The 11926-nt window shown below is 40.7% G+C and overlaps 1 protein-coding gene across 3 annotated transcripts in view; it reads left to right on the forward strand.

The window, feature by feature from the left end:
• The first annotated feature begins 4328 nt into the window (after positions 1–4328).
• vaspb (vasodilator stimulated phosphoprotein b) overlaps positions 4329–11926 on the forward strand; it is a 31256-nt gene continuing 23658 nt past the window's right edge. The window contains exon 1 of one of the 3 annotated variants that reach the window (XM_060877645.1): positions 4329–4736. In XM_060877645.1, the coding sequence (XP_060733628.1) occupies positions 4732–4736 (5 nt within the window). In that variant the 5' untranslated portion in view covers positions 4329–4731. The remainder of the gene's footprint in view (positions 4737–11926) is intronic. The other 2 variants (XM_060877646.1, XM_060877644.1) reach the window with 2 other exon arrangements.

Here is an 11926-nt window from a genome sequence, read left to right on the forward strand (position 1 = left end):
TCTACATTAGTTTTTGCTTGTTCCTAATGGTAAAGTATTGACGCATTAAATATGTTCAGAAGGCAACTTCTAACTAGTTTTAGAGGCTAATACTTGCAGGTTTAGATAAAATAAAAAATCACAGAAGCCAACATACTGCAGCTGTGGAGAGTCAGAAGGTCTGTATTGTACTCTGCTGCTCATTTACAACCAAAGGTGTAAAGAGAGGCAACTGAAGGATTAGGTATGTTTTTAATGAATTATCTGACTCCATAAGATGATCTTGAAATTTTCTAGTCAGTGTTTGAATAAAAGTATAGTTTTAGTAATGTTTCCAATTAGTCTTCTACATAGCCCTTCCCGATGCAACCTTTTCATTTTATCCTGGCTTGGGACTGGCTCAGAGAGTCCCTACAGTTTCTTAAGTTGGTTATAAAAGCCTTTGACATAAATACATCATTGTATGTAAGTCTTGCCTCCATGGCCCAGGTTCAGTTCCCAGTTAGGGAACCAACCAAGCCATAATACCTCTGAAAGTGTGCTATGGTGTTTGTCCAGCACAGCCCACATGTGTTTGATTGGCTGAGATCTGCAGGATTTGGATGCCAAGTCAACAACTCCAACATTTTGATATGCTCCTCAAACAGTTTTTGCAGTGTGGTAGGATGCATGATCCTGTTAAAAGGGGCCACAACCATTAGGGAATACTTTTGCCATAAATGAGTGTTCTTATTCTGCAGCAATATTTTGGTGGATGGTACAAGCTAAAGTAACATTCACATAAATGCCATGGCCTAATGCTGCCACACTGCATCTACAAGCTTGCCTTCTTCCTGTAGTCCATCCTGGTGCCATCTTTTCACCAAGTAAACCACACAGATGCACCTGGATGCCCAGGTGGTCCAGACCAGGTCATCTCCTTCCATTGCTCCATGGTCCAGTTCTCATGCTCAGGTGCCCATTATATGCACATTGGGTGGTGGATAAGGGTCAACATGGGCAGCTACGCTGTCCAATACACAGCAAGCTGTAATTCACTGTGCAACCTTATTATAGCCAGCATTACCATATTCAGCAATCAATTTCTGCTGCAATTGCTCTATTTTGGGATTGGACCAAACATCAATGAGCCTTTGGCGGCCCTCAACCTGACAGCAGTTCATCAGCTCTCCTTTGGACCAGTTTTGGTAGGTTCTAACCACTGCTTACCATGAACAAAACACAAGACCTGCAGTTTCGGAGAAGCTCTGACCCAGTGGTTTAAGCCAATGCAATTTTGCCCTCATCAAAGTCTAAGCCTGGGCCTCTTAACTGCTTACCACACATAAACTGATGGTCACTTACCTGCCTAATATATCCCACACATTGACTGGTGCCACTGTAACAAATTAATAAATTTTATTCATTTCATATGTCAGTGGTTTTGATGCTATGGCTGATATATAAAATATACAATTTTAATTAGTGACATTAACACTACTACAGGTTAATATTTGGTGAGGGCTCTCCTGTAGAGTATAAGAGCACTGAATCTATTCCTGTCAAAGTAGACACTGTGTCCAGTAAATCTATTCTGTTCACTTGTCAAGTTATTTTACATCCTTAATATGTAACAGCAAATGTCATATGATAATGCCTGGTCATGTGATGTCATCCTTTCATTTTGTAAGTAACACTGTGGTAAACTGTGTTTTGATAATACAGTGCTATTTAAGTTTTAAACCTCTGTGTTCTGAACTACCTGCATTTCAGTACTATAGTACAACCTAGTGGCAATAAAAGCATGACCTCATGTTTCTGCAACATGTAATAAGATATTTTATGTTTCCAATGTATTTTAGAGGAAAGAAGGCTATCCTAGTAATGTTATGTACATGAGCATCAATTGACAGATTATTGTTATAGTAAATAGTCACACTAAGGTCTTTCACAAGACCAACCAACTGAAAGACACATATGCATACCAAGGAGTCTGAGTTTGAACCCATCAGAATGAAACATAGAAGACTGGGACTGACCCATTTGCTGGGGTTATACTGTTTTTTTTTTTTGGTTTTTTTTGAGTTTTTTTAAAAAGTGTGCTGAAAAGTAGAGACTTAGGAAACACAAGCCTGGAGTTTGGCCAATGTTAAGAACATCCTTTTCTCTCAGTGAGCCAATCTCTGATCTTATCTCTTCACTCCCTTCCCCACTGAAAAATCTTGCTCCGTTTGAAAAACTACCAGATACCAAAACATGAGATGCATGGTGGTAGAAACTCAACTGGGTGTGGTGCTTTAGTGGTGTGTCAATTAACAATGAGCTAGATTTAATGGTGAACAGACCGTTTTTACTGGGCCATGAGCTGAGTCGAGTGCCACTCGGCTGTGTTTAGTGGCATGTTGAATGGAGATAATCTGGGTTTAGTTGCAGGTTGAGTGTCTCTGACCTGGGTTTAGTGGTGTGATATGTGGCTTTAGTTCTGTTTTAGTGTAGGATGAGTGGTTCTGAGTTGTGTTCATTGGTGTGGTGGATGGCACTGAGTTGGATTTAGTGGTGTGTCAATTGGTACTGAGTTAAATTTAGTGGTGTGGCACTAAGTTGGATTTATTGGTGTGTTGAGTAGTACATAGTTTTGTTTAGTGGGGTGCTAAGTGTTGGTGACATGGGTTAGTGGTGTGACAAGTGGTGCCGAGTTGGATTCAGTGGCTAGCATCTCCTATTACCTATTATAGCATCTCCTATTACAGTTAGATTTTAAATAATGTTATCAAATGGATTTGCAATGGTGAAATAATGCAACAAGCTTTAAGCTTTTCCTCATCTGTTTTTAAAATGTTTGTTCTTAATTTTTGTATATTATGAACGGACAAAGCAGAACTTAGTGAGCAAGTCTGCATCAAGTATGTAAAGTTAAAATATATAAATATTAAAACTAGTTACATCTTTTTGCAAAAGCGGTGAATTCTGGTGGCATTTTTGATGTTGAAATTCACAGCACAGTGGATAGATGCTGATCAGTTAACTGTGAATAATAACTGCATTTCAAGTCAAGCGTTAAGTGGATTTTTATTTGTATTTCTCCATGTTCTCGAAGTTTTGAGTTCACAAATCCAAACAAATCCACGGTTTCATGACTCTGGTTATCAATTTTTACAATCACCCCAGGATTTAACCCATAATAAAAAATGTTTATGTATCATCCACGTGCACATAAAAGTCAGACAATATGCAGCAAACAGCTACTGTTTTCAACATGGAAAAAAGCAGGTGTGCAGACTTGTAGAGTTGAAGCACATTCAATTATGTGGAAATAAGGGAACTTCACTAACCACAACAAAGCAACATTTTTGCAGCCGTGAAAGGTCGATAAAACTGCTGGCGAACACTGCTGAGTTTGTAATCTAGTTTATTTGCATTCTCAACATGGGAATAAACGGACTGGAGACATATAACCCCAACATTCAATGAAATTTAAATAATATAAAATAAACATTAATCAAATAAAATATTGTCAAAATGTATTAATTATTTTTTATAAATATATTATGAAGTTATTAAAGCTTATTATTTATAAATATAAATAATATTAATATATTAGCGGGGCTTAGTGGTTAGCACGTTTGCCTCACACCTCCAGGGTTGGTGGTTCGATTCCCGCCTCCGCCTTGTGTGTGTGGAGTTTGCATGTTCTCCCCATGCCTCGGGGGTTTCCTCCGGGTACTCCGGTTTCCTCCCCCGGTCCAAAGACATGCATGGTAGGTTGATTGGCATCTCTGGAAAATTGTCCGTAGTGTGTGATTTTTCCGTAGTGGGGGGTTTTCTCCATAAGGAGACTGTCAACACAAAGAATAGAGAAATTCTAGCGACACAGCGCCATCTGTTTATTGAACATATGCACTAAACACTTCACAAGTCGTTGTTCGACCATCACGTCTGACCTCGTGTGTATTAGCAGCGTGTGAGTGACGTCAGAAAGATCAAATGCATTGAGCCAGTTGTGTTGTGACACTTTTCACTTGTAGATTTTGAGCCACAGGCACCATTGCACACTTTTCCCACCGAACCACGTGCTATTTGCTGAGCTTGGATAGTCATTGGCTTGTTTTTTTGTGGATGTGAAGTATTAGCCAATCGCAGCACAAGAAGTTTAAATTGTTGGATTGGGAGGGAAAAGGAGGGAGAGGGAGAGGAGGAGGAAGAAAAGAAGGGAGGGAGGGAGGGGAAGAGAGAGGGAGGGAGGGGAAGAGAGAGGGAGGGAGGGGAAGAGAGAGGGAGGGAGGGGAAGAGAGAGGGAGGGAGGGGAAGAGAGGGGGAGCTCGAGGGAGGAGGGAGGAGGGACGGGACAGGGCGGGAGTAATGGCTTACTATAGCTCTGTCTAGGTGTAACCGTTAATGACAGAGTCGAGATTAGACATCCAGAGTTGCACGGAGTGGAGGGAACTGCTGCAGGAGAGAAATGGCGGTGTAGAGGGGAGTCTGGGGATTATTTATACTCTTAAGTTGTACACATTATTCTTTAGGGCGCCGACAGAGGGACAGATAAAGGAGAGATAAAGGGGAGATAAGGGCTGAGTGGCAGATCCTGATTGGAGTTGACAGGCTCCACTCTTCCAGCCCACTTTTCTCCCAAACCAGGAAATTGAGTTTGTGCTCCGAGAAGAGAAACGCGTTCAGCCCTTGGGAGGCAGGATAGATGAGGAAGCTCGTTATCCGCACTGTTTTGTTCACTTTCTCGCTTTGGGATTCGGAGCAGCGCAGAGCAGCTGAACAATGAGGTAAAGCGGCTAAACCGAGTTGTGTTATTGTTTCTGTTATTCCTGTCCACACACCCACACACACACCGGAGTTTCACCTTCTGCTCAAACAACACACACTTTCATCAAGTTTATCGCACAGTTTCTCTTCTTGGTATCGATGAAGTGGGAAGAAAATGTCGAGTTTGTAGACGGGTTTTATGTCTCCAGAGCGGCCACGTCCCAAACCGCGCGCCGCTGTACCGCTGATAGAGAGCGGCCACGTCCCAAACCGCGCGCCGCTGTACCGCTGATAGAGAGCGGCCACGTCCCAAACCGCACGCCGCTGTACCGCTGATACAGAGCGGCCACGTCCCAAACCGCGCGCCGCTGTACCGCTGATAGAGAGCGGCCACGTCCCAAACCGCACGCCGCTGTACCGCTGATACAGAGCGGCCACGTCCCAAACCGCACGCCGGGTTTTGTTCAACTTTCTTATGGTGACTATATGCTGGAGATAGAAGGAAGCTTAGTATTTGATTTATAGCTTACTTTATTTATTTATTTATGTATTTATTTATTTTTTTGTTTTATTTTATTATATATATTTTTTATATATATATAAGTAACAGTTTAGTGGTTAAACATTGTGTAATAATATTTATATTTATTATTATTATTTTTATTGTGTATGTTTATAAATGCAGGTAAGTTACCTGTAACACTATTATCGGTCTCCATGGGAGTGGCTGAAACTCGCCTCGAGGCTCCCTGCGTTGGTCTGCGCATGTCCGGCGCTCGCGCTTTGCATTCCACGTCCTGTAGCAGCGCGCGCGATGTGCAGTGACAAGCTCTGCTTTGGCTCTTCCAGGTGTGCGCGCGCCCTCGCTCTCAACCATACTGAAATTAGTTACTCATCAACTCCACCAGTTCTATCACCCTTTTAATATACTCTACAATCATATATCAGTTGTTTGCCTAATATTAATTCATCTACTGTCCAAGTGCATGGTTTGAAATTTTCCTCCAAAGTGATTGTACAGGGATCATCTAACAGTGTTGTCTTTAATGCACAGAAGAGGAATCCTACATCTATCATTTATTCATTCATATCATTTATCTTCATGGGTACGCCAGAGATCATACTTGGCGAGAACATGTTCAAAGCTCCCCACAGCTCATCTTCATGCATGCTCCCCAACGGCTTTTTTTTTTTCTTCTCGCTGGATTTTTTTTTTGTTTGTTTCTCAACCCATTCTGTGTAAACTCTAGAGACTGTTGTGCAGGACAATCCCAGGAGATTAGCAGTTTCTGAAATACTCATACCAGCCCATCTGGCACAGTCATGTGCCACTGAGATCACTTTTTTCTCCTGTTCTGATGTTTGATTTGGACATTGAATGAAGCTCATGGCTTGATTTTGTGTTTTTCTGTCGCCACTTGGTTGGCTGATTGGATAATTGCATGAATATGAAGGTGTACAGTACTTAAAATTGGTGTATATTAAGAGTGTAACATAGTGCCTGGATTTCGATCTGTTTAGTGCTCTAGATATTCATATCTATATCTGCATTTGAATTTAAGCCAAATGTCGTTGTGGACTTTAAATATGTATTATACAAAATATGACTCCAGAAAGTCAGCATATGGTAAAAGCAACCAAATATAACCAAAGGTATAAACAGTGTAACAGTGTACATCAGTGCAATGTAAACTGTTGTCAGTGTTCACTGTGCTTGTTCAGTCACAAGAGGATAAGTGAGGTGAGGCACTGATGTTAGATGAGGAAGCCTGGGGTGCAGTCAGCGTTCCGGTTTTCCCCAAAGATTCACTGGGGTTGAGGTTAGGGCCCTGTGCAGGCTGCTCAAGTTCATCCACTCCAACCTTATCGAATCATGTCTTTGTGGAACCCGCTTCATGTGAAGGTACTTTTATGTTGGAAACGTTTTGGGCCTTTTGGTTCTTGTACAGGGAAAATGCATATAAAGACCTCCTAGACTATAGTTTGCATCCTATTTTGTGGCAATAGTTTGGGGAAGAACCACATGTTGGTGTGATGTTCAGGTGTCCACAAACTGCTGGCAATGTTGTGTAGGTATTGCCCTGTTAATGACAGAATAAACCACTGGATTACACTAGAGAACATGACACTCTGTTGCACTGCACAAATTCGCTTAGCCGCTCACAATTTTATCGTGTTTCTGCTGGTCTGTGCCTCATGAGTGCCCTTCGTGTGTTTGAAAGGTGTGTGTGTGAAAGGTGTGTGTGTGTGTGAGAGGGATAGCGAGATAAACTCTAGTAAAGAAGGAAGTGTTGCCTAATTTTTCATTTTGTCTGAGGAATGAAAATAAGTGTCTGATCTCAGTAAACACTCACTGTCTTGCTGAAATTTGAAAAAAGGCATCATGCACAGCTAAGTTTGTTGTGCTTTAATATGAATCTTTATATATCGTATCACCACACGATTGTAAGTGTAAAAATTAATCAAAAAAAATAATCAGTTAGACAGTGAAAACATCGGTGCCTAAGCAGAGGCAGAGATGTAAATTTACATGTAAACCCAAACCTGAATGATGGTGTATATTGTATCTACATTGTGGTCAAATGTATGTGGACGCCTGACCATCTCACCCATATGTGGGTTTTTACCAATTTAGTGCAACAAAGTTGGAAGCACACAATTGAATCAGATGTCCTTGTATGCTGTTACGTTACATTTTCCCTTCACTGGGGCCAGAAGCTGTTCCAGCATGACACTGCCCCTGTATTCAAGACGTGGGTTTGCCAAAGTTGGAGTGGAAGAAATCGAGCCGTCTGCACAGAGTTGCTGTCTTAGCTGTTGCCTAAATTGTTCAATACCGTCTTAATGCATTCATTGATCAAATTACTTAGCATTGTTTTTGTTTTTAACTTAGTAAATGTAAACACAAGAAAGGCTGATGCATTGTCGAACACAGTAAGCATTCTGCCGGTAATATCTCCATGTCTGCACTTAATTTTCTTTAAGCGAACCTGAAGAAGATTCCTGTTCATTTCCACTCAGTTCACATGCAGAGTTGGCAAAAGACCTTTCTCTACAAAGCATAAAGAAAGGAGCAGACCCAAATTAAAATGAGTGTGTGTGTATATTGCCATCCCTCCCTTAACGAGTGCATGTCCAGTCTTAAGCCAAGAGCTGCATTATTAGATTTATCTCATGCCAGGCTTGTGCTCGTTTCCATTAAATTGTCATTTGTCCCGTAGAAAGTTTTTTCATGAATGCACTTTATTATTTATTGGAATGAATCAACATATGCATGCGAGTACAGAAAACATTAACACCATTACACTTCATACCCAGTTTAAATGTATGTGCACAGTGTTATTTCACAGAACCTATTCCTATTACACCCAGAGCAGTAGCGGTAAGCAGACCCGTTTCTGAGTAATCAGCTAAAGCCTTAATAATGTGAATGTTAATGACCGGCACAGTGTTTCACTGGCTTGTCATGTCAAGTCAAGAATCTTTTATTGTCATTTCAGCCATATATAGCTGATGTGGTACAGGACAATGATGCGACATTAAAAACAATACCGAGCTACATAAGACAAGACCGAGCTACATAGAACAACAGAGAACTAAGGACTGAAAGTAAGTTGTCCTCGCCACATAAAGTGCAAGGTGTGCAACCTAGTGCAAACAATGCAAGACAAAAGACAGAAAATACGAAACTCTACAAGACAAAAAAACACAAGATAGGGCCGACCAGTGTGCTTTCTGAACGTTGTCTAAAATATTGTACACATGCCCAAGACCTTTAACTGTTAAAGTTTACCTCTGTTTCTCCTCAAGATTATTTAAACCTACTATTAAATTACATAACCTTTCCTTTTTTTTTTTTATTTTTTTTTTTTTATTTTTTTGCTAATAAATAAGAACAATTTTTTAAAAAAATTCGTATTTATTTTATTTTACAGTGTAGGAGAGTTTTATATAATTTGAATATAACAATTGCAGTGAACAGAAATAAGGATTTTTAGCTCCACATATTCAGTAGAGACACCTTCTAAGCAACATTTAAAATAAAAAAAAATTAAAAAATAGTTTCTGCAAAATACACACTTGCCATTTATTTGATACAGTATCATATCAGTAATAATGTTGTAATCTGTGCTAAAATGTTTGGGCAGTTATGTATGAGAATGAACCATTGTTCAGAACTCAGTCATCACACCCTGTGTGTGTCACTCAGGAAGTGTGTGATGTCTGATCTCTCAGTGTGGGAGTTAGTGGTGTTATCAGCCCAGTGCATTCTGGGACATAAATGTCACTTCTCTGTTAATAAGGCTAAATGAGAGTTAATGTACAGAGCCGTTTTATTCACATTATTGTTGCTGGCTGTCCTGCTGTATCTTTATCTAAACTTTGCATGAGTGGCCTTCTGTTCATCACTGACCACCTTTAGAGACGTAAGCATTCAAATCTAATATAACGTCATGTATATCTATCCATCTGTCTATATGCACTTAGTGTTACTGATTCTACAATTTACTGTTTATTCGATGATATTAAATCCAATACAAGCCAAAAGCCAAGATCACAAAATCCTTTCATTTGTGTGAAACACACCCAAACACACTTGTGCAAACACAGTGCATAGTTTAGTCTGATTAGGACTCCAAGAAATGTCCAGTAAATATCATTTTGTTGAGCCATGTCACAATATATCACTCGTATACCTGAGGTCAAACTATTTTAGAAAGCCAGTCTCTAGGGTTTACACAGAATGGTGTTGAAAACAAAACAAAACAAAAAACATTCAGTGAGCTGCATTTCTGTAGGTGGAAATGCCTTCATTTGAAAAGCGAGTTTAGATGAGAATCTCCACACTGGCAGTAGATTACACCACAAGGCACAGAAAACCATCTCTGAATGCAATAGCTGAATGTTGAGGTCTATAACAGCAGAAGATCAGATGTTTAAGAATCACATTTTGCCACATTGCCAGAATATGCCATTCTGAGAAATAACTGAAGCTCTTTAGCAGTATCTACATGTTTTATGAATTGTTCCTGTGTCACATGATTGGCAGATTAGAATAATTGCAAGACTAACCAGCGGTCCTAATAATGTGACCGCTGATGGTATATATTCTGAATAGAGTGAAGAAACAGACCAACCGGTTTAATATGCAACACATAAGCCGCATGCATGGATTAGAACCAGCCAGAGGCGATCAGACAGAATGCACAAAAAGGGTAAGTGAGGTCAGTGCTTTGTGCAGCTCTACAATACACCAAACAGGGTATAGTGTGGCTAATATTCCTGCATGCCTGCTAACACTGACTAGCCAGAAGACAGATGAAACAAAATGCACTCTCCAGGTTGACCTCAGTTTTTTTTTTATTTTTTTTTTTATTTTTAGTGTCCAAACGATGTTGACTTTGTACTTTGTAATTTGATCCAGTGTTCTCCACCCTTTCTGTTAGTTAGCTCATGGTGGCCAGGTAGATGTCGTTTTTGCTTCTGTTCTGTGCTGAGGAATTTCCTACTCTGTATGGCCAAAATTATGTGGACATTTGTCTGTCACACCGATCTCTGGGTCTAACAAAAACCACAAGAGTTGGAATTGTATAGGATGCTGTAGCATTGTAAGTTTCCTTCAAAGTCCTAAACATGTTCCAACATGACAATGCTCCTGTGCACAAATCAAGGTTGATGAACGCATGATTTGAGAAGATTCTAGGTGATGAACTTGAGTGACCTGCACAGGGCCCTAACCTCAACCCCACTGAATCTTTGGGGGAAAAACTATAACGCTGACTGCACCCCAGGCCTCCTCATCTAACATCAGTGCCTCACCTCACTAATCTTCTTGTGACTGAATGATCACAAATACCCAGGTTCTAAACATTATATTTTGGTATTTAATACATTTTGGCAGATGCCCTTATCCAGAGTGACTTACAGAAGTGCTTTTAAGGTCTCTACCCATAAATATATCCTGATACTGGTTCACTAGGTCACATATCATCAGTCTAAAAACTCTGCTCTAATGTTGTGTATATAGTAAGAGAAACTCACACAATACAAGTTTATGTTTATTTATGTATTTATATACTTTAGTAAGAGGTAGATCTTCAGACTTTGTAGGCAGCCAGTGACTCAGCAGTTCAGACATCTAGGAGGAGTTCAGTCTACCACAAGGGCACCACAACAGAAAATAGCCTTGATTCATGCCTTCCTCATTCCCTGAGAGATGGTGGGATCAGTCCAGCAGTGCTGGAGAATTGAAGGGGAGTGTGGTACAGTGCAGGGTGTGGGAGGTGCTTTAAGGGTAAGTGGGTGTTGCTCTGTTTTTGGCTTTGTAGTCCAGCATCAGTGTTTTTAATGCTGATGCAGACATACATGAAGCTCAAACGAGTGTATCCATTGGCAGAACTTAGTGAGTTTGAAAAGTAGTCACACGTGTGTTGTGGATCAGATATAGAGGTGGAATGGTGTCAGTGGTCCAGTCTCGAAATGACAAGGGACTGAACCAGCACCTCAGTGACCTGTGTGGATAAAAGTGAACAAAATCCTTCTGATGGTGTAAAGGAGAAATCAACATGAGTTGGTCAGATTAGCAACATGAGAGGAACAGGACAGTTGATCCGTGATAACCTGAGCTGAGTTAGTTGTCGAGGGACATGGCAAGATCCTGGGAATGAATCACCTGGGTTTCAAGCAGTTAAGGCTCTGCGTTGTTGATCAGAGGTTTGGGGTTCAAGTGCCAGCATTGCCAAGCTGTTGGCCCTTTGAGCAAGGCCTTTAACCCTCTCTGCTCCATGGGTGCTTTATCATGGCTGACCCTGATCTCTGTTTCCAACCTCCAAAGTTGGGATATGTGAGGAAAGCGGTTTACTGTGCTGCGATGTATATGTGACAGAATACATATTGTCAGACATGCTGAGATCTGAGCAGAAAACTGTAGAGTCAGTTGACTGCCTTCTGCTGGGTTGAGCGGTATGAAAACTCGTGTGAAGATAGATAGATCAAGTATAGAGCCTTGTGGAGCACCAGTGGAGTCTGTTTGGAGCAAACGATTCTTTTCCAGAAGGGTGGAGGTTATTATAACAGCAGAGAGGGGACCAAATCTGGAATAGGATGATGGGAAAGGTTCAGGAAAATGATGTACATTCCACTGAAGGTTCACAGGCTTGTATTATGTAGTATGATTACAGTCCACTACGGATTGTTTTCCACTCTGTTG

Source organism: Tachysurus vachellii, chromosome 9, assembly GCF_030014155.1.
Source record: "Tachysurus vachellii isolate PV-2020 chromosome 9, HZAU_Pvac_v1, whole genome shotgun sequence".
Classification (NCBI taxonomy): Eukaryota; Metazoa; Chordata; class Actinopteri; order Siluriformes; family Bagridae; genus Tachysurus; species Tachysurus vachellii.